Here is a 22,546-nt window from a genome sequence, read left to right on the forward strand (position 1 = left end):
TTGCACTAGGTTAATGGTGCTCTTTGTTTCGTGGAAAAAGAAGCATGCATGCTTGTATTATCTTTGCATGATTATAATGATGCATTGATGTTAATATATATCCTTATTTCAGGCAAACGTGAATCTTTACTATCTTAATTCTTAATGTTGTAATTTATAACTTTGATTTGTGATCTCTTTATTGTTGGATAATTTGTGCGCCAAGTGATTGTTGTTTGGCCCGTCGTGTCAACACTTAACGGTGGTCAAGTGCCATCTGCAGATGTTGTAGGTAAGCAATTCCAGCCTTAAGTAGTCAAACAAGTCAACCTTATAGCATCATGATATGTGTGACTCTGTAAACATTTGGTTAGGTACTTAGGTATACACAAATTCATTCCTCCAATTTTTGTGGTGACTCCGCCGTTTGTGTTCATCCCGTGTTAAAAGTGAAATGAAGCTCCAATTTCAAGTTGCAGTGCAAAGTTATTGACTTTTTTGGTCAACGTACAAATCTAGAGAAAACATGGAAGGTAAGCTGAATTCTATGGAAACTTTGATCCGTATGAAAACTTTCATCTTCAGAAATAAACATAAATTTGTAGCAATTTTGGGTCTCGAGAATATGTTGTTTGACTAACAAATTCTATGAACTTGTTCATAAATCATAACAGGTTTCCCAAAATCCATAGTTAAAGGTCACATAATCTTATTCATTTGTTTTACATTATATTGGACGAACAAAAGTTGTTCAATGTATAACAACATATCGCGCTTAGGAGGGATGATATATATTAGTACTATATGATGCAGCGAATGTGTTTAAATTATAAAGTCCCTCTTAAGTTTGACACAGGTCGGATGAGAGGATTGGTTGACCGGGTCATAAGTGGTCAAGGGTTAAACGGGTTCCAGTGTTACTTTTTGGTACATGTGGAGACGGGCCGGGTTGGTTTGACCGCCTAACACGTTTTTGTCCATATCTATATATTTTGCAAATAATTAATGTGTTAACCATGTTTAGAACAACATTATATTTAGAATGACAAATTGGTTTTGGTTGGTTGTTTTGACTTCTTAAAAGTCAATATTTGTACCGCATTAAGATAAAGAAGAAAGTGCATGCATGATTGTAAAGAAATAGCATGATATGATGCATTTAGTATCCAGTCATGAAAAATAGTGACCTATATCACAACAATGATGGTTCACAGTTCATACAACAATGGCTTCGAGGACCTATCATAACAATCATAGAGTATTTGTATCGCCTGCAACATTCACCATAACAATGGTTAAAGACTAGAGTGAGTTTACCCTCAAATCATTCATCATGGCCTTGAATATTCAATCTTTTCGCTTTCCTCACAAACTCACTGCACCATTATATAAAAGAGAATACAATGTGATGTACTGCAGTGCATTGGTCAGAATAAAAATATATAACAAAGGATGATGTTGTGTACCTATAAAGTTCATCATGCATCCGTTTCACACCACCGCCTTCCGAATCAGTGTAAGTCACACTAGTTGAATCAACATTCTTTTTTATCCCACACACTTCTGCTATAGCCTGTTCAACGTCTTCATACGACTCAATAGCAGAAAGATAAAGCGTCCCACGACACACTTTCTCAGATCCCAAAAACACTTCACAACGATCACTAGAGCTACTACTACCAATGGTCAGATCAGTATTGCCATCAGTCGGATTTTCATTTAAAGGTGGACAAGGCTCGTTTGCGTGTTTAGGGAAGAGGTCTAACTCAGGTTTAGCGGTCTGGTTAAGATCCACTAATGCGGTATGAGAACTACTGCTGGGCGTGTCTGACAATAAGTCAACTAGCCATGGGCTTACTCGCATCATATTTTGCAACAGATCATGCTCATTATCCCATTTAACCTGCATCATATTATATCAAATAGTTTATTGTATTCTTGAAAAATATAAACCAGGAAATAGAAGTCAAAGCTAAAGTTTGAGAGTCAATATCTGATTTTAGGTTGATATGTAAGATATACAATGTTTTCGAAACCGGACCGGACCGGCCGGGAATCGTTAGTAGGAGCGGTCCGGTTTACACCCACTAAATCGCTTTTGAAATAACCGGCCGGTCAGTGCGATTTTGCGGTTGAACCGTCGAACCGGATACACGATCCAACCGGATTTCAAAGAAAGAAATCAAGATTTTGATAAATTAAAATATTTGTTAGGTATGAGTTTCGATCCTGGGTACCCTCCAACACTTCAGCCAATTGAGCCAAGACATCACTGATGCTATAATTGCAAAGTGAATATAGATATTTATGTTCTACTCTATCATATTTACAAATATACCTTAAATACAATACATTTTTATGAAAGCAAACACAGAATGGGTCTGTTTGGTATGAGGTAATAGAATGGATAATGGAATGGAATGAATGTGGTAATGGAATGAACAGAGGAATGGAATTGGTTATTACCATTCCAATGAGATGTTTGGTTACCACATGATAATGAAATGATTACTTTGCATTGTTTAATTGGTAGGAAAAAAATTAAATTAAATTAAAATGGTAGTGAGTGGCGGCGGTGGTGGGAGGTAGGTGGCGGTCGTGGCATTGGTGGTTGGTGGTGGGCGACGGGAGATAATGGTGGTTGGTGGTGGTGGTGGTGTTGGGGGTGGGTGGTGGCGATAGTGGTGGAGGTGGCAAGCGGTGTTGGGAGTGGGCGGCGGGTGGTGGTGGTGAGGGCAACGGTTGATGGTGGCGGCGGGCGGGTGGCAGTGAGTAGTGGTGGTGGTAACGGCGGCGGTGAACGACTGTGATGGTTGGTGGTGGTTGTGGTGGTGGGAAGTGGTGGTGGATGTTGAAGGTGGTGGGTGGTGGTGGCGGGAGGGTGGTGGAGGTGATGTAGGGTGAAAGAGGGAAGGAATGAAAAAAAAACATGGGGTATGGATGGAATGAAATTGAGGTGTTTTAGAGGGAATGGAATGGACTAGGTAATAGGTCATTCCATTCCTTTAATCAAGCAAACACACTTTTCTTTATTCCCTCACAATGCATCATTCCATTCCGCCCTCCATTCATACATACCAAACGCTACCTATATATTATATGTCTCGCATTACTAAAACTAATAATTAAGTATTAATAAAACACATTATATATATATATATATATCCGGTTCTTAAATCCGGTCCAACCGGTTCGTCCGGTCCGACCAGTGACCCAGTAAGACGGTCGGTTCGTTGTCCGGTCTGGTTATGAAAACATTGAAGATATACAGTACAGTTAACAAAACACATGTTTATGAACTATACGAAATGGCGAGGCATGAACGAATAAACGACCGAGGTATTCTTGCTCGTGTTCGCTTGTTAAGAAAATGACTGTGTTTGTTTATGTTCGCTTGTTAACTATATTAGTGAATGATTCGCAGACATAAACGAATGAATGTAACGAACACAGATGAACGAACATAACCGAGCTTAAACCATTAAATTTTTTATAATGAAAATATTAACACACAAACTTAACAAACTAAACAAACACGGACGGAGCATGAACGGTTTAACGAACAGGTATTCTTGTTCGTGTTCGCTTGTTAAGAAATTGAGTGTCTTCGTTTATGTTCGCTTGTTAACTGTATAAATTAATGATTTGCATACATAAACAAATGAATGTAATGAACACGGAAGAACGAACATAACCGAGCTTAAACCAATAAATTTCATTTTAATGAAAATATTAACACACAAACTTAACAAACTAAACAAACACAAACGGAGCATGATCGGTTCAACGACCAGGTATTCTGGTTCGTGTTTGCTTGTTAAGAAAATGAGAGTGCTCGTTTATGTTCACTTGTTAACATTCGCAGACGTGCGAATTAATGTAATGAACACAGATGAACGAACATAACCGAGCTTAAACCAATAAAACTTTTTTTTAATGAAAACATTAACACACAAAGTTAACAAACTTAAAGTAACAAACATAAATGAATGCAGACGAACAAACACAAACGAATATAAATGAACGAAGGTAACCGCACGTTCGCAAATATAAATGAACGAACGAGACACGTGTTTATGAACGGTTCACTGAAGGTTCGGTTCGTTTATTGTGTGCCAAACACTCTTTTAAGTCAGCAACAGCAATAACCCAATGCAATGCTATTAAAAGGTTAAATTACCTGGAGGCAACGCCACGGGGATTTAGGCCAGAGTAACGGGTCAACATCATCAACAGAAGATACAGTTCCCCTAAACTCATATCTTTGTGACAAATCTTCAGTTTCAAAAAATATCATAACCCTCATTCCAGCATTCCACTTAACACGCCTCGCAGCATTTACAGAACACACCTTTACAACGAACTCTGGACCCGTTGCACGAGGATAATAAGTAACCTCAAATTGTTGACCCGCTACAGCAAGTGATGCAGCTTTAACAACATCTTCAGACTTCACTTCTCGCCTTTCCTTAGCACGCATAATCCCGACACAAAGATCACCATTTACTGCTCGGGTGAACACAACCAAATTTCCTTGAACCAACTTTTTCTTCTTTACGAAATCAATCCATCCAGCGTTTAACATATGCCTTGTTGGCGTCCCTCTAACAACATGCTTAAACTTCCAAATCTGACCACGAATATCCTTAGCCGTCAACACTTGATCGGATGGATCTTTTGAACAATTCAATTTACGAAAAATTGTCTCGGCTTTATCTCGAGGTACAGAAAGACCTCCACCGGATGTTGCAGTAGTTGACAACTTTTTAGCCAAATATTCAAGTTTATCAATAGGAGTGTCTACCATAGTTTTATCTTCATCTTTTAACGGACTCAACATTATCTTAGCATAAACTTCTTCTTTCTGTAAATCCGCCATGAACTTGACATCAATCACCTTGCAAAGGATGCAAGGATTAACTGTAGGTATATTAGTAAAATCGACATTTGTTTGTGCGTGCTCAGCATGACCTTGGGGAAAGTAATAGACATTTGAATCCGGTAAAGGCATCTGAATCATCCTACCCGCACACGCGTGCCATAACCAAGGGTCTACAGTTACACTCTTCTCTGCCTCATTCATATTTGATACTTATTAATTTCTAGAATCTGTAGACAGATAATAAATATACTGACAAATTAAGGCTAGCTAATTCAAATATTTTCAACGAATACAACGAATGATACAACATATACACGGCTAAAGGAACGAGAGTTAGTACCTTCAATGGAAGATCACAGAAGTGACCAAACGTACGAATCACAACTTCACTAGTATCTCACCAGTTAAGCTCTAACTAGGCGAAACTAAAGCCGATACTGATCCTTGCTATTAAAGCACCAAGTTTTAACTCCAGATGATCTTGAACGATAACTCGATAAGTAGAAGTCGAAAATTTATCAAATTGTGAGATAATTGTTGAGAGAAATGGAACAGGAAAAAGATAAGCAGAGTAGGAATGGCAGTTACATGCATAACAGAATTCTCTCTATATAACAAACGGCCTCTCAACTGTAAATGTATGTATTTTTTGATACTTCTAACGATTTTCTTTCACGATATACAACAAGTCAGTTTTCATATTTTTATAAATATTCATATATTGTTTTAGTTTGTCTAGAGTTCGGAGCAGAGAACATGTGTATTGAATGGAGCTTGGAGTTTTGTTTAACGTGGTGCCACGTCACCATAGGGGCTTTCTAATAAAAAAACGTTTAGTGGATGGAGCGCGTTCCAGTCATTACCTTATTATTATTTCAGATAAGAATAAAACAATTAAAACCAACTCACCAATCATTGATCAAGCTTCTTCCCCCCGCCCGACACTTCCCACAAACCGCCAACACGAACATTTACCCCAAAGCTCCCCGGGGGCGGTGTGCCCAACCACTTTGGGGGCTTTTTGAGGGCATACAACGCCCACTACGCAGGGTTTGAGCTCATTTACGCACTCCCAATTAAACTTTTAATTTCTAGGGAGTTAATCTTAAGTCATTCAAGAGTGGCTCCACTGGTTTACAACTTTAGCATGCAATAAACTATTAAAATACAAAATAAATAAAAATACCCCTACTTATTATTTTTCAATTTCATGCACATTTTAGTTGCTTTTCTTTAGTGTTTTAACAATATATATACAGGTTTACAATCTTAAATTTGATTAAATTTTAAATATCATAGATAGGAAATCGTAATAATAACAATCTAAAGTTGTTAACAATAACATCTTTGATCGAATAGTTAAGATGAATTTAATAACAAATCAAATTTAAAGAAGATAAAACTTCACTTTAAGTTTTAATAACACTTATAACTATTTCTTTACCTTGTTCACTATCTCTATTCTTATCAACTTAAATTTTGTACACATTAATCATTTCTTATATTTGTTTTCATAACTAGGAGGGCCATCAGTTCATTGGTCTTACGAGTTCACTGGCAAGACCGATTTCAAAAACCGAATAAAGTCATAAATAATTTATATAACTAGTTTAAACTTTAAAACAATATATGAAACCACTTTATCTTTTCGTTTGAACTTACAATGTTTATAACATATGAAACAAAGCACAATTAAATACGATTTTGGAAAAAAAACAAATGTTTTTTGATTTCTTTTTATTGTTTTATGATTCATATATTTTAAAATTAATATTTGAGTTAATTATATATTTTGTTATTTTTCGTCTACCTATAAAACTATTTTTTGAATTTTTTTTAAAAAAACACACATTCTATATAATAACAATTACAAACGTGAACAATTGTAATTTTCTATTAGACTATGTATAGTGGAGGGCTAAAATGAGGGCGATTTTAGACACGTGGCGAAACGTCAGCAGATTTCATTTTCGGGGTGTAGTGATTTTGTAGCCACATCACATCATATGTATATATATATTACACACACATACTTAATATAATAATATTAAACCCAAAAACACACCCGGCGGCAAATACATGTCCCCCCTGTCGACCCTCTTATCGCTAGGGGAGGTGTTCTTGCCCACGTCGCCCACAAGTTGCCTCAAATTATCGCCCACTACACCTTATATTAGATCTTTGGAGTGGTGGCTATTATCATATTACACCACCTCTTAGCGGTGGCTTTTATTAGATTACTCCACCTTTTAAAATCGGTTGTTCCTTTTATTTGGGTTTTTGCTTCTATCTTTCTGCCGATTGTTGCTAGTACCATCTTCGATTTCTACCTCTTTGTTTTCAATCGCTCGTCGCCATCGTTGCCTATTGTAATTAAGAGGGTGTTTGGCTAAACTTATTTAACTCCAAAAGTGATTTTTGCAAAAGTGTTTATTTACATATGACTTTTTCAAAAGTAGTTTTTGAAAAAAAGTGTTTGGATTATTAGCTTTTGTGGTTTGAAAAACCAAAAACTAGGTAAAATGACCAAAAATGACATTTTTATATATTTGCTAGTTTTACAAATAATGGAATGGTGGGTATATTTGTAATTTGGTATTTCAAAAGCAAAGAAGCAAAATAAAATGCTTGGATTTCTTGCTTCTGACAACAGTTTTTCAAACCATAACAAAAAGCAAAAACGAAAAGTATTTAGGTGATACCCAAACACACTTATCAAAAAAACAAATAAGCAAGTTTTAAAAATTTAGCCAAACATGCCTTAAATTGACTTATAAAAGTATACCAAACCTCCAACATGTGACTTGTAAAAAGTTAAAAATGGAAAGCCAACAAACAACAAAAAGGTTGGTGATGTACTTCCCTTCTTTATCATATCTCACATTATAAACTCATTAATCATCTTAATAGCTATATTTATATATTTCGGGACTTTTATTTTCTAAATCATTACCTGAAAGTTCAACTCAAGGTGCTAGAGGAATCATCTTCATCGTGTGTGTGTATTTAAGATTAGTTATAACCCATGTACGGTGTTTCATGAATCACTTTATGGTTTATTTAAACTGAAAACCATCAAAAAAAGAGAGTAAAACTAGAAACTGTAAATGTACATTAAGTCATTAACAAACAAAAGCCAAAAAAAATATAGACACGATTTATTAATCACCATTGGGTAGAACCATAAGAAGTAATCAAAAAGCGATACAAAGAACAAGACTGCATCACTTTTGAGTAAATCCTCTTATCAGTTTAGCCAGCCTCTAAGCATCATCATTAAAACAACATTAAACTTAAACAGCTAATTGGTGGTACAGTATAATATAGGTATTCATTAATTAACATGTACTTTCACACAACAATTCGACTACGTGCAAGCCACTTTCGAGGTATCAATATGGCTCATACGACACGTCCCAAGTAGATGCTCTGGTAGTTCTTCTGGTGTATTTCCTTGTATTAGAAATGCCGCTTCAACTATCAAATGGTTGAAGCTACTCACAACTCGGTTGGCCACCTTCTTTGCTATCATAGATGAACCGACATCTACATCCAGCTACAATCATATACATAACTTTAGAGCTATGTCTAGTGAAACTGATTATACCGAGTCTAGTGTTTATACCTCTAAGTAGTTCTTTCCACGAACGTATTGAATTTTTAGAACTTGCCCGAGCAGACAAGGTCTATTTCCAACACTTTGCTTTACAATCCATGGACCCTAAAAACAAAACTTGTAATTAAACCGATTTACATTTTACGTTAAATAATAAGACCATGCGTGGTGGCCTAGTTATGGTAGGCGTTTTGGCCCGTAACGCCAGGGAACACCGCCCCCTCAGGCGTTTTTTTTGTGAGCGTTTTGTGTATAACGCTGGAGGAAGACACAAAAATAAAAAAAATAATAATAAAATAACAAAGTTATGGCTTTGTGGGGGCGTTATGACTACACTCTATTTTTGTAAAAAACCATAACTCTGACTGGGCGCCACGTGGTACATAATGCCTGGGGGTAAGGCTTTATGACTACACATGGTCTAATATGGGAATAGGAAATACCAACCTTAGATACATGAGGTATGAGCTTAAACCTCGCATTCCTATAAGCATCATCACCTTCTACAAAGTTCTCTAGCAATGGCACGTCTTTGATCGGAGAAGTTGTCGCATAATAGAAAGCAATATGAAAATTCGTTGTTGGACCCGGGATCTAATTAGTCAAAGATTCATAATTGTCAACTGGTTGACTAAAAATCTTAAAATTTAAATGAAAAATTATACTTGTTTACCTGCATATTTACAATGAAAAAGAAATCTGGCTTGTTGGCAGCTGCAAATTTCTGCACAAAAAATCTTGAGTTAGTTTTATTAACCGTATACGTTTTTATTATGTAAGTTTTTTTAAAGGATACTCAACCTGACAAATGCTGCCAGGTCGACCAGCGAAATCATCTTGTTTATTAGTTGATCTCAGCATGTTTGCTGCAACAAGTTGCATCAATGTGTCTTTTACCTTGACCTAAAGGCAGACAAATTGACAAGAATTACGGTTACAAATCAACAGTTGGTGAAAGAGAACGAATAAAGTTATACCTTCTTACGGTCTTTCAAATAAGTGGCTCCACGAATTTGAAACGATGTGGCCTCTGCAGCCCCCCAACTATTATGCAGCTCACCGGTTGGATCATTTGGAAATGATAAGTCATTGTTGCTTAAGAAACTATCTTGCCACTCCATATCCTCAAAGGCTGCACCACCGTGCTTCTGCACTGTATTATGCACCAAGTGTAAATCGTGGATGTTTTTGTGTTATCGGTAGGTTATTGATTTCTGAAACTAGTATAAAGCAATTGTAAAATCACGAAAACATCCATTTTGACTGAGGTTGTTAACGAAATACACATAACTTTTAGAAACTACAAAATAGTCGTTTGACATTTTTATTTTTGAATAATTTCCGCCAATCATAGGAGGACAAGTGTCACTGATGTGGGCCCAAGTGTAAAAGAGCGGGCAATGGTGTTTCTTGAGTCCCAAGATCGTGCTTCCAGAGGGGCTGCACGAAAATGGGCATAACTTAGGCTACGGGCCTCCGTTTCAAGCGTGCTACCACTCAAAACGACCGTTGGAACGTGGGCCACGTTGTGGTAACCGGCCGTAGGCGGGTTATCCCGTTTATATTTCCGAAATAAGGCTTCTAGATACACTTTTGGGCCACTTTTATGTTTTTCGTCTAGTTTTAGATAAATTGTGACTGATCATCGATCAGAATTGAATAAAATTACTTAATCTTTTCAAATTCTTGACTTTTGGGTCGAATTTGAGGGTTTGGGGAAGGATCTTCACGGGTATTCCAAGAATCAACGTGATTAGCCTTCATTCTCTATTAGTACGCTGCATCAGTCACCAATCACTGATGGAAGCTGGAGTAAAATCTCTTGCACCACTTTTGAATATCCCGCATCACGCTTTAACTTTAAATAATAAATCTATTTCGCGCTCTAATTGATCAGTGATTTTAAAAAGTCAACCCTATTTTGTTAATTTCCTCGGTCAAAATGGATAGTTTCGTGATTTTCGTTAAAGCAAAACTAGGTCAAGTGAAGTAACTAACCTACTAAACCATGCAATCTTTTCAAAAAATCAACAGCAAGTGAGAACTTGGGAGGAGGAATATCTTGAAACTGTGAACACATTTAAAAATAAGCCTAACAAATAAATAAAAGTAAGGAAGAACATTTGAAGTGTTAACCTGAGGGGATGAATCAGACCAGCTATTTTCCGACGGTAAGTCATCAACAGAATCAGAGTAACTGTAGTAGTCATCTTCTTCATCCTTTTCTCCGTGTACGGAAATGCTTGAAGGAACCTTTTCAAACTCCCCCATTGTATCCTCCTTTCTTTGAGCTTCAACAGCCATGGCAGCTAACAATGGAACTATCTTAAATCAATCTACACATATATATAATAATAATAATAAAAGCTGTAATGCAGTAAGACAACATAATTCATTTCATCTATGCACATAAGTCCATCAATAAGATAATGTTTATATATGTTTGACTTAGGGGTGCAAACGAGCCGAGCTTGACTTGTGAGTCGTTTTTGCAAGCTCGAGCTAGGTTCATGTATTATTTATTAACATTTTTAGTTACTTTTATATACTTCGATAAACCTTAAGTGTACCTAAGCTCGAGTTGAGCTCGTGTGCAGTACCTTAAACGAGCCAAAGCTCGGCACGAGCTCGGTTGTGTAGTGTGAAATTAATACATAGAAGTCCAAAAATGCTCAAATTTAAAAATATATCGTTAAGGCTTGACAAGCCTAAACAATCTTGATAACTAAACGAGCTTTACTTGAGCCTCAAGCTCAGCTTGGCTAGTTTCAAGTTAATTTATCGATCCAAGCCCAAACTTTGGGTCTCCAATGTCTAATCGAACAAGATTTAGCAATAATTACAAACTGATTAGGTATATCACATCTATGTTGTGACAATAACACAAAATACAGAATTCATGAAAATTTCACTCAGATTTCAACAAAAGAACCTAAATCAACTAGCTCAACAAAGATTAGAAGAAGCGAAATCAATTACATATTGCGTACGCGAAAGCTAAACAATAAACTTAGGCCGTGTTACGAAAATACACGGATATAAGATATTCATGTTCTAATTATTCATAGCTACGTGAAATCGAAAAACGAATTAAAACGATGATCCTATAACTAATAAGAAACCGGATCTCCTGATCATGACAAATGAAACAAGCAAATAGCAAAGCTCACATCTCCATTTAAATATAAAACAAGAATTTGGGAATATAAAGGATGGATTGATACCTCCGTGGCGTTGTTCGTCTCTCGTCCGGCACAAAAACGTCACCGGAGAGAGTAACCGGATAATGTTGAGGTAATCCTTTGTAGAAAGAAAAGTTTTTTTAGCAATGAGGAATTAATTTCATTGAATGGATGGAGTTTCAAGTTATGCATGCGCCATATTTTTCTGTTGCGTAAAGCGCGCTAAATTTTTGTTTTATTTCTTTAAACATTAATGGTGAGATTGTATTAACGTCACAATTTCTACTCATTAAAGTAACTTCAAATATATTTAGGGTGGTGTTTAATACAAAATTGACTTTAGGTAGAAACCTTGAAAATTAATCAAAGTATATAGTTTGAAAAATGTTTTTGAAAGTCTTTTATGTGCTCTTTCATTGAAGACATAATAATAATAATAATAATAAGTTAAAAGAAGGATTAAGACAAAATTAACTAACCTAGCTATTTTGATGAAAACTCTTGGTGAAGTGAATGATCAAACCAAACTCTATCTAACTTTTTATAGTGATTAAAATCCCTAAAAAATATAGAATGGAAATGGATAAGACTTATTCTAACATTCAAATTAAAACACGTAGTAAATGGCGAAAAGTTGTAAAGACATACTATCTTGACTTGACGTTTTGAAGAAGTTGATCATTTACCTTGGCTTGTATTGGTGACCCCTACCATTTAAGGGACACGACTACTGGAGCAACTCCCGATTGGAGAATCTTGAAAAGGATGTAGAGTGGATTAGTTAACATCCACTTGAATCTTTCTTTATGATCGGTTTTGTCATCTTAATCCTTTAAACTCTTTCCATATTGCATATCTTATATATGAGTTGTAAATAGAGTTTAACAAGCAGTAGTTCTTAACATATCGATATTATATAATTTGATATAAACAAACGTTTATTTCATGTTTTGAAGCATTAAATATAGCTCAAGAATAACTGTAAACATACATAAAAACAAGTCTAAGTATTCACAAGTTTCCTGAATAATATTTTGTGTTTTCCTCTTTACTTCTTTTATTAATCCTCCTTCACTCATCTACAGAAAAATCAGGCTCCTCCGGCTTTTGCAACGAGCCGCTGCCATTAGTTTTTGACCCACTGGGCCTTCTACTCGCACCCACATACACACCATAACCCGGGTCGGGTGACGCCACATTGTTCCCACCATGCAACGGTGAACTAAATCCCATCTCATAATCAACACTCTTGAAGCTCTCATGCGCCTGAAGTTCCCGAGCACTCTTCCTCCTCTTATACCTCCGCCACACCGCCTGCACAAAACAAGCGGCCCATGTCCGCCACTGGTGGCTGTAAAACCGGAACTTGTGTCGTAACTGCTTACTATGCAGCCTTCTAAACTGTGATGCCACAAATTTCAAATCATCAGCTATAAGTGCGAATGCTTCAACTTCGGATATGGCCTTCACGGTTCGGGTGGATGATGGAAGGATGACGCTTGGACTTGGGTCCAGGGCCCACGTCAGAAGCTCCTCGCCACAAAAGTCACCCGGACCGATTCGACATGAGTTGAAAAAACCGGTTCGACCACCATTAGTGGTGTAAGAATCAAGGTTTCCTCTGACTATAAACAACATTTCATTCACCGGGTCCCCCTCGCGAACTAAACATGTCCCTTGAGTACATAAAGCCGGTTTTAGCCTCTCGCATATCGCATCCAGCATTCGTTGGTCCATTTGATCAAACAATGGAACCTGTCAATGAAAAACTTTTTAGTATAATTCGATACCTAAAACGGGTCGGGCCAACCTGACCCGGCCCGTTAACTTTGAATAAGACGTGAAACGGGTCATGCCGACCTAACCTGTCCTGCTAACTTTAAACAAACTTAAAACAGGTCGGTCATGTGTCTTTGAATAAACCTTGAAGCGGTTCGGGCCACCTGACCCAGCCCGTTAACTTTGAATATAACTCAAAACGGGCCAGGACAACTTAACCCAGCCCGCTAACTTTGATTTACTTGAAACGGGTCAGGCCAACCTGACCCGATCCGTTAACTTTTAATAAAATGCTTTTACATAGAGTACGAATTTGCAACATAATGGTAGATAAAACCACAACCCGAAGTGAAACTTACTCGGCGAACAAGATCATAACAAAGATGGCGTTTAATATCGCGACGAAGATCTAACGGAAGGCCTCTGAGAAGAGATTCTTCATCCACCCCTCGAGTTGCGACCCATTTATACTGATCATGTCTTCTAACCGACTGGCGGAGTTCTGGCAGCAGCTGGCGGTGATGCATCCACTGTTCTGTATCCGTTCTCCTGATTCTCCATTCCTCTAATCGAACTGTTGTCGATTGAAGATACGTCTGTCAACAAACTATAAACCGTCAACAAATATCAAAAACCCTTATAAAATAATATCACAAGCTGCATAAAATTTACCTGCATATTTCCGATCAACAAAGCGAAAAGAACTAAACCAACAACCGCGACTACTATTGCAAACATGATTTCACCGACATAAGTGCTTGTAGACAGATTTTGCCCTAAAGAACTGCATGATTCAAACAATTTAATACTTAAATCACCAATATTAATCGGTTAGAATGTTAGATTAAAAAATGAATCTTTTGAACTACCTTAGATTCTTTAAACCGAACCAAAGGAAATAGAAGCACTTATTGAAAAACAAGGCTGAAGTAACTTCTGATTCCAATGACTCCCCATAGATACCAAACGGATAAAAACCACTATTCGGGGCACATTCATTTGTCACGTTACTCGTTTGGAACCATGCGCGTCTAGCTGATTCGTTAACTCTTTGACAGTCGAAAAAGTCGTCTTTGCAGACTAGATTTTCGAGAACACATATGCTTCTCCAACAGGATTCTTGTCTTTCAATGGATAAAAGATACCAACTAGCACCTACAAACTGTAAAATTAAGATTAAAACAAGTACACCGATTTCGTTTTTAGTACGACCCGTACGTGAATCTCTGACACACGAAATTTGCAGGTTTGGGTCATTTTTGGGTCGAACCCACAAACACGTTTAGCTGCACAGGTCGTGTTCGGGTTAACCCGACAGGTACGAGGGTTGACCAGTTTAACCCATTTGTTTCAACTTTTAGCTTTATAAGATGTGTTTGTATAATAACTTCAAGTGTTTGGACAATATTTATGCCACAATTTATATAAAAAAAACTGTCGGTAGCAAGGGACTTATGCCAAAATTTTAATTTATTAAAATAGATTTGCACAGTTAAACATAATTGCTTCAAAATAATAAAAATAATATATAAATGTCGAATTTTAGAGTATTAATATGTAAAACAGTTAAACTATTACATTTTATTTTTCGGGTTAAACAGGCCGTGTTCGTGTCACCCGCAAATATGTGTGTTGTGCTTGGGTTCATGTATAATTTTAAGGTTTATGTCGGGTTCGACTCGCCTACCCGCGAGCACGGCCTGTTCAGCAGCCTTAGTGATCGTATCAGAAACCACAACCCAATTCGCATTCAGCCCATTTAAATATAAACGGCCCTAGACCCGTATGAAAAAACACGACCAAAATAGGATTTCAGCCCGTTTACAAACGGGTCGAAATATCCACATCAAGTTAAAAACTTTAGACTTACATGGCTTGCCAGCATGTAAAGCATCAAGTAATAAGCTGCTCCAGCCCACGCGGTCTCTGTAACAACACCCGTAGCTTCAACTATTTGCGTTGTAAGCGGAAAAATAAGGTATAGCCTTGGGATGTATTGAAGAATAATAATAAACCGAAGAACATTCTTCGTGTTGGTCATTGCTGAACCGCTTAAACTTGGTATAATTATCCAAATTAGCAGCTTTAACCATCAAGAAAACAAGAAAACATTAGTTTTCTTACAAGAAACGATTTTTATAACTTTTTATAACTTTTTATAACATTTTATAACGCGTGTACCTGAGGAAGCGGTAATGCAGCTACAAAATCGATCCAAAGATCGCCTTTTATGTATCTTTTCGCAATCTTGGCAGAGTCTATAACAAGCTCACCTCTTCCAAAAACACGAGAAGATGGCGCCACATAAGCCGTCATGAACTTAACATAAATCTGAATCATGTAAAACACGTCTGCAATCGATCTCATAACCGTTAAGCTAACTGAAGAAACACTAACCAGACCCCGGGCAGATTACTGGTAACCTGGGGGTTGGAGAGCTGTTTCCCACGAGGGGTTAAACCCTTGGAAGATGGTTCTTCTGATAACCTGCAAAACAGACACCGTGAGCTCGTCACTGAGAAGGGGGGGGGGGTTCCTCCTTGTGACCACCCTCCGGCGTGAGAATCAGACTAGATTGCTCTTTAAATATACAAGTATATTAAGAGATTGCTAGAGCAGATATCAGGTATATATGATAAGATAAGATATGATCATACCATTGGGGTGTTTATAGCCGAAGGTAGGTTTCCAAGGGGTTTAGCCGGCCCAACACGCTACCAACTGTAACCTATGCACGTGCCCTGCCTGTGAGTGGTGGATAGGTAGCGGCTGACACAGAGCAGGCGTGTCGTGCACTCTTCCTCTTCTGCCAACTACAGGCTAGGCACGTGGTATGGCAGGAGTTGGTGGGTAGGCGGCGGCTATTGGTCACAGTGCTGTGGCGTGCTGTCTGCCATGCTGCTGTCAGTGAGCTGTCGCATTCTTGGTCAGATCTTTTGTCTGTACCTCGTCAGGTATCACACAAAAGATCCTCCATACGGACTGGCTCATTTAGGCGGGAGTTTTCCCCCTCCCGCCTTTGCTCATTCCTTCAGGTGACACTGGGGAGAGTTAAGTGCCTAGTGCGTGTAGCCATGCTGCGCGGGTGGCCTTCCCTCATGGCTTGTATCCGAGGCTGCGGGAACAGGCGGAGTCCTTCACCATGGGAGGCATTTCCTGCGGGACCAGCTTGCATACTGCGCGTAAGGACGTCACTTCTCTGAGCATGGTTGGTCCTGCGGATCCAGTTGGTCTCTGCGCAGACGTCCCTGTTTAAGGTGAGTCTTGCGGGTCCAACTGGGCTCTGCTGGGACCTACCTCTTCAAGTCCCCCCAGTCCAATGTTCTTCTCATGCGTGTTTAATAAAGTGAGGTGAACTTTTGGACTTAAAAGGGTTTTGAAAAGGGTTTTGTAAGGTTTTCCATGGGAAGTCCTTGTCACTTGCAGAAATGCCCGAGTTTCCTGCTTGGTCTTTGGGTATGATGCGGGTAGGTCTGTAACCTCCTCGCAAGTCAGGAGCATTGAGTCCCAGTTGTGTGGATTCTCCATGAGGTTTTGGTAGTTTTGAACATAGTGATCAATTATGTTAAAACCACCAATTCCATCCTGGAGCTTCAAACAACGTAGTTCTCGACGTTCCCGCTATGCGGGGATGTTATTTCCTTTTCTGCAAGCATTGCCCAGAAGATCCTTCTTGGTTTCAATTCCCAGCGGAGCGCTAGGTATGTGAAGGGTTTTGCCTTAACACTGTACCTGCGCTCGTCTTACGGTTACTTTACTTCCAAGGTATTCCTGGCGTCAATTCCCTGCGGGTGCTAGGTATGTGAAGGGTTTTGCCTTTACACTGTACCCGCACCTGTCTTATAGTTGGTTGCCGAGGTACTTGGCTTCAATTCCCTGCGGGTGCTAGGTATGTGAAGGGTTTTGCCTTAACACTGTACCCGCATCCGTCTTATGGTTACTTGTTCGCCAAGGTTTTCTTGGCTTCAATTCCCTGCGGGTGCTAGGTATGTGAAGGGTTTTGCCTTTACACTGTACCCGCATCCGTCTTATGGTTACTTGTTCGCCAAGGTTTTCTTGGCTTCAATTCCCTGCGGGTGCTAGGTATGTGAAGGGTTTTGCCTTAACACTGTACCCGCATCCGTCTTATGGTTACTTGTTCGCCAAGGTTTTCTTGGCTTCAATTCCCTGCGGGTGCTAGGTATGTGAAGGGTTTTGCCTTAACACTGTACCCGCATCCGTCTTATGGTTACTTGTTCGCCAAGGTAAGGGGGTATTTTCCCGCTTCTTTTTAAATTTTGAATTTTGAAATTCGAAAGGTTGGTGGAAAGATAGGAACAGTCCAAACCTCTGAAACGTCGCGCGACGGTTTCTTCTGACTGTGTCAGGACGTGCAGGAAGTTATGGTGACGTGACATTATATGGTCATTCCAGACGCTTTTTCAGGCGCGTGGGCGCGATTTTTCGGGCGCGTGGCCGCGAAATTACTGGCACACGTCCTGTCAACAGCTGTTGCCAGTCTGCTTTTTGCCACGTGTCATAGTTTCATTGCACCTTCGAATTCTCTCTCCTTCGCATTAAATTCACCGCATTAATTGCGATTAGTATATAAAGGGGGAGAGGGTTATTTGCAATTCACACTTTTCACTTTCATCTCTTCTTCTCAAGTAATTTCCGGCGAATTTTTCTGTTCAGTAAAGCATTACCCTGAAATCTCTTTTCATCTTTCTTCCACCATGCCTTCTCATGATGCTGATGACCAGAAGACTGCTGGCGAATGCCAGTGCTCTCTTCCTGTCGATCTGTACCAGTATATCGTCAGGAAGTTCATGCTCGAGTCTCTCGAGCCTGAGTTTCCTGAACCCCACCATACTGTGTACGATGCCCCTAGTGGCAAGATCGGGGTTTATGCTGCATTCTTTGTCTACGGAAACCTTAGGTTTCCGTTGACAAAGTTTGTGTACCGTGTTCTGGAGAGGCACGGTGTGCACCTGACAGAGGTGCACCCCATGGCCATTGCCAAGGTCCGGCACTTTGAGTGGGTGTGCCGGATACTGGGCCTTGAGCCCCTCGTTGACCGTCTGATGACCTTCTACACTTGGAGGTGCATCCAGGGGTGGTATACTCTTACAACCCGTATCAAGGGTTTAAAGATTTGTACCACCGAGCGGAGTCTTCGCTCATGGAGAAGAGAGTTCTTCTTCATATCCGCTCGCGCCATCCCCATCGCCATGAAGTTCAAGAATGGCCAGGCGCTTCCGAACCTTCCCGCCCTCAACTACGAGGAGGCGGAATGGTTCTCGAAGATATCCCGGGTCCAGTCCCCGGTTTTCCGTTTTCCGGAGTCGGCGATGGTGATGCTGGGGATGAGCCGGGTGTGGAAGGCGGCGAATGCGGATAAGGTTCCGATCGTTCTTGAATATGGTTCGAACTCTGTCCCTTATGGTACGTCTTGTTTCATTTTGCTGACTTCGATTTTTTCTAACTTTCTTGTTGATTTCAGAGGGGAACGATCTTCAATCGCTCCTGAACCCGCGGGAGGAAGATGGTCCCGCGCGGATGGGTACTCGTGCTCTGGACGAGAACGAGTTGCCCATCTTAGAGCAGACCGCGGGTCGGTTCGTGGAGGTTTACCCGCCAGGCCAAGAGATCCTGAGCCACCGACGGCCAGGTAAGCCTATCTTCTACCCTGAACCTCTCAATGCTGTGCCTGCTGCTGGAGTTGACATTTCTTCTTCTGAGGAATCCGCAGAAGGTCCTCCACTGGTGCGGAAGAAAAAGGCTGCCGTCGGGAAAGGCAAGGAGAAGGTGGCCTCTACGGCCGACCCGGTAGTCATATCTGACTCGGAGTCAGATAGTGCAGAGGTGGCGGGGGAGCCCGGTGGTGAGGAGACCACCGCTCCGGAGGCTGTAGCTGTTACCTCCGGGGAGGCAGCGACGACGACGGTTACCGGTGTCAAGAGGCCGGCTCCATCGGGTTCGCCCCCGCTCGTCCGTACGTTCAAGCTCAAGAAACCCCGTAAGTGCCCCCATAATTCTTGTCTAGATTTGTTGTTTCAAATAAATTTTTCTAACACTTTTGCTTGTGCAGGTGTGGATGTTGACGCATTCCAGGGTGGAGTTGGAGCAAGTATTCCCCCGCCAATGAGGGAAGGCTCGGTCAGCCTTCCCGAGGCGTCGACCCAGGCGTCTGTGCCTGCTTCCGCTGGTTCCAGCCTTCCTGAGGCTGTTCCAGCTGAGAAGTTGTCTCCGCCGGCCGTGAGTGCAATTTTTACAGCATCTTTCACGGAGCCGGCGGTTACTGTTGCTGAGGAGGTGGCGCCAACAATGGCTACCACAGCGGCTGCCACTATACCTGCGCCACCGGCACCGATGGCCGGACCATCAGGTACGCGCCGGGCTTCCCGCCGATCTATGCCACCTTCCCGTCTACCTGACCTGTTGGATGGATTTCCTTTAGGTTCAGGTGATGGGTTTGGCGGCTATCGGCCTGTTATTGACCCTACAGGTACGTAGGGTTCTTTTTCCTTTGTATATTTTTATCATCTTTTCCTAACTGCCTTTGTTTCTTTTGCAGTGTCGGATTCCAATGAAGTGTATGTTCCAAGATGGAACATACGCCGAGGAACAACCCTTCGTACCCCTGTGGAGTGCGTGGACTGGGCTCGCCACGCTGCTCCTCATGGTGCGTTGGGGGAAGCCATGGCTAGCTACCAAGAGGGTAGGCTAACCAATGAGCTTCGGGTTCTCCAGGCCCGGACGCAGCCCCGCGTCGAGCTGCTTTGTCGTGAAAACGACAAGTTAAAAGCAGCTCGCGCCAAAGATGTATCTGAAGCGCGGGCTCTTCGGGAGGAGAACCGGCAGTTGGCCGCTGCCGCAGCCGAGAAGGAGAAGGCATTCAAGGCCCTCGAGGTTGAAGTCCAGGCGCGACTCGAGGCCCGCTCCAAGGCTGCCCAAGCTGTGAATGAACAGCTTCGGCTGGCCAAGGAGACTGCGCGAAACTCAACTGAGAGGGCTGCCAAGGCTGAAGCTGTTGCTGAGCCGCTTCGCGAAGAGAATGAGCAGCTTAAATGCAAATTAAAGGCTCTTCAGCATGCTCATGACGCCTTGGCAATGGAAGATGCCAAGAAGCTGCAGGAGATCCTTGACCAGAGGGGGGTGCTTGACCGCACTGAAAGGAAACTCAAAAGCGTCGAAGAGGCTGCCGCCAAGGAAGTTCGACTTGCCAACCTTGATAAGAGCGGAGCCGAACGTGCTTACAAAGAAAGTCAAGCTACCCTCCAATGGCTGCTTCGAGAAGCGTTGCCTCAGGTATCTTTATCTTTTTCTTTACGCTTTCCGCTCGTAATTAGAAAATGTTCTAACTTGTATTCTTTTGTAGGTTGTGCGTCGGGTCCTTTCAGAGACCTCTTATGACGATGCGATGAGCACAGCCCTCAACGCTTCTCATGAGGATGGGGAGAAGACTGGCTTCCTGCTTGGTCTAGGGTTTGCTGAGAGAGGCTTTCTGCCCTCCAACTTCCCTTTATTCAATGTTAATACTGAAGCTGCTTATGACCAAGCTGTGAACCAGTACGCTGCCTTCCCGCATCCAGTGGTGGAGAAGGTGAACGAAGCTGCTGCTGCTGATGATGGGCTAAACATCCTTAAGGCTTTCCTTGGGCAGCCGCGCTCTGACGGTGCTGGTCCAAGCGGAGGTGGCCCTGAAGCCTGATCCTGAAGGTCCCTTCCCACTGCTAAGATAGACTTCGCTTTGTATAGATTTCTTTTAGGCGGGTAGTTACCCGGCCACTGTTGTAATATATCATTGAAATATACGATTGTTATTCCTTTCATTGGATTCTTTGCTTTATAAACTTATGACTTGCATACTTAGTTTAAAATAGCAATTTTCCAAGTGTTTAGAATAAGAACCTTTGAACGTGGTTGATAGTGGGTTAAAGTTTCGCTTCCTCCTTCGTGATTGTGCGGGTAGAACCGTCACTTGCACTTGGTAGGATGGCTAAACTTTAACTTTTATCTAACCTGCGTGCTGGTTTTTCTTACTTTTTGAGGATAAGTTAACCTTTGAACGTGGTTGATAATAGGTGTGAAGTTTTGCTTCCTCTTTCGTGATTGTGCGGGTAGAACCGTCACTTGCACTTAGGATGGCAAAACTTTACCCATACCTGACCTGCGTGTAGGTTTTCTTACCTTTTTAAGAATTTTGTTTTGAACCGTTCGACGCGCGGTTGTCGATAGGTTAGTGTTCATTTTCCTTTCATGATTCATGCGGATAGACCGGCACTTTCATTTAATGGGATGAACTCCTTCAACTGACCTGCGTGAAGGTTTGCCACGTTATTGGGTTCGTGCGGGTAAGACCGCCTTCCCACGCAACGACTTCACGTAATGTGAATGTCGTCACCAGTGTTGGATAGTTTTAACCGTTCGACGCGCGGTTGTTGACAGGTTATTATTCAGTTTCCTTAATGATTCATGCGGATAGACCGGCACTTTCATTTTTGGGTGCCGAACTTTTTCCCCTTCAACTGACCTGCGTGAAGGTTTGTCACGTTATTGGGTTCGTGCGGGTAGGACCGCCTTCCCATTCACTGACTTCACGTAATTATGCGGTGAAGACCGGCATATTAGTGTCCAGAAAAGTATAAATGTAAAATCATCAGCTTCGATATTCTTAAAGAGAATCATTTCCATTAGAAGTGGCTCTTGGCCTTCTCTTTACAAATTGGAATTGATTACATGCAAACTGTGTAATTGAACTCCCTTCCATGTTGGGACAGGAGTGCCATCGAGCCGACACGCACCTGTTTCGGGATCTCGTTCTTTACGCAGCATGTAGTCTCTATTGAAGCTGATTTTTTATTCGTGTTTACCCCAGCCGTGGTTCCACACGCACCTGCCTGCCTGCTTAGCTTTTATTTCGCCACGAGGTGCGCGAGCGTCCCATCTCTGACGAATGTTTCGACCATGTCTTTTACGTCTATGCATTCTTCAGTGTTGTGGCCTTTTGTTCTGTGATAGTCACAGTACTTGCTCCGATCAGCATCGTGACGATGTCGGATTACTGGAGGCTTTGGCCATGGGAGTTCTTCAGTAGCAAATATGTCAGTGACGCTTTTGGTAAGT

General features: G+C 41.0%; 2 protein-coding genes and 1 pseudogene across 2 annotated transcripts; all 3 read right to left on the minus strand.

The window, feature by feature from the left end:
- Positions 1 to 1,303: 1,303 nt before the first annotated feature.
- LOC143546340 (auxin response factor 16 pseudogene) lies at positions 1,304 to 5,062 on the minus strand (annotated as a pseudogene).
- A 2,873-nt stretch (positions 5,063 to 7,935) lies between these two features.
- Positions 7,936 to 11,156, minus strand: LOC143546333 (protein ENHANCED DISEASE RESISTANCE 2-like). Its single transcript, XM_077038023.1, has 8 exons — positions 10,614 to 11,156; positions 10,476 to 10,545; positions 9,455 to 9,630; positions 9,279 to 9,380; positions 9,151 to 9,201; positions 8,925 to 9,071; positions 8,487 to 8,582; positions 7,936 to 8,417 (listed from the first exon to the last, which is right to left on the minus strand). Exons 1-8 carry the CDS (start codon positions 10,779 to 10,781, stop codon positions 8,229 to 8,231), a joined length of 999 nt encoding a protein of 332 aa, XP_076894138.1. The 5' UTR covers positions 10,782 to 11,156; the 3' UTR covers positions 7,936 to 8,228.
- A 1,460-nt stretch (positions 11,157 to 12,616) lies between these two features.
- On the minus strand, positions 12,617 to 15,814 carry LOC143546357 (protein CNGC15c-like). Its single transcript, XM_077038041.1, has 6 exons — positions 15,620 to 15,814; positions 15,309 to 15,521; positions 14,308 to 14,600; positions 14,189 to 14,246; positions 13,798 to 13,950; positions 12,617 to 13,414 (listed from the first exon to the last, which is right to left on the minus strand). Exons 1-6 carry the CDS (start codon positions 15,803 to 15,805, stop codon positions 12,731 to 12,733), a joined length of 1,587 nt encoding a protein of 528 aa, XP_076894156.1. The 5' UTR covers positions 15,806 to 15,814; the 3' UTR covers positions 12,617 to 12,730.
- Positions 15,815 to 22,546: the final 6,732 nt, after the last annotated feature.

The sequence above is a fragment of the Bidens hawaiensis genome, unplaced genomic scaffold, assembly GCF_021521415.1.
Source record: "Bidens hawaiensis isolate Kalapana, Puna unplaced genomic scaffold, B.hawaiensis_p1.1 tig00014334_1, whole genome shotgun sequence".
NCBI lineage: Eukaryota > Viridiplantae > Streptophyta > Magnoliopsida > Asterales > Asteraceae > Bidens > Bidens hawaiensis.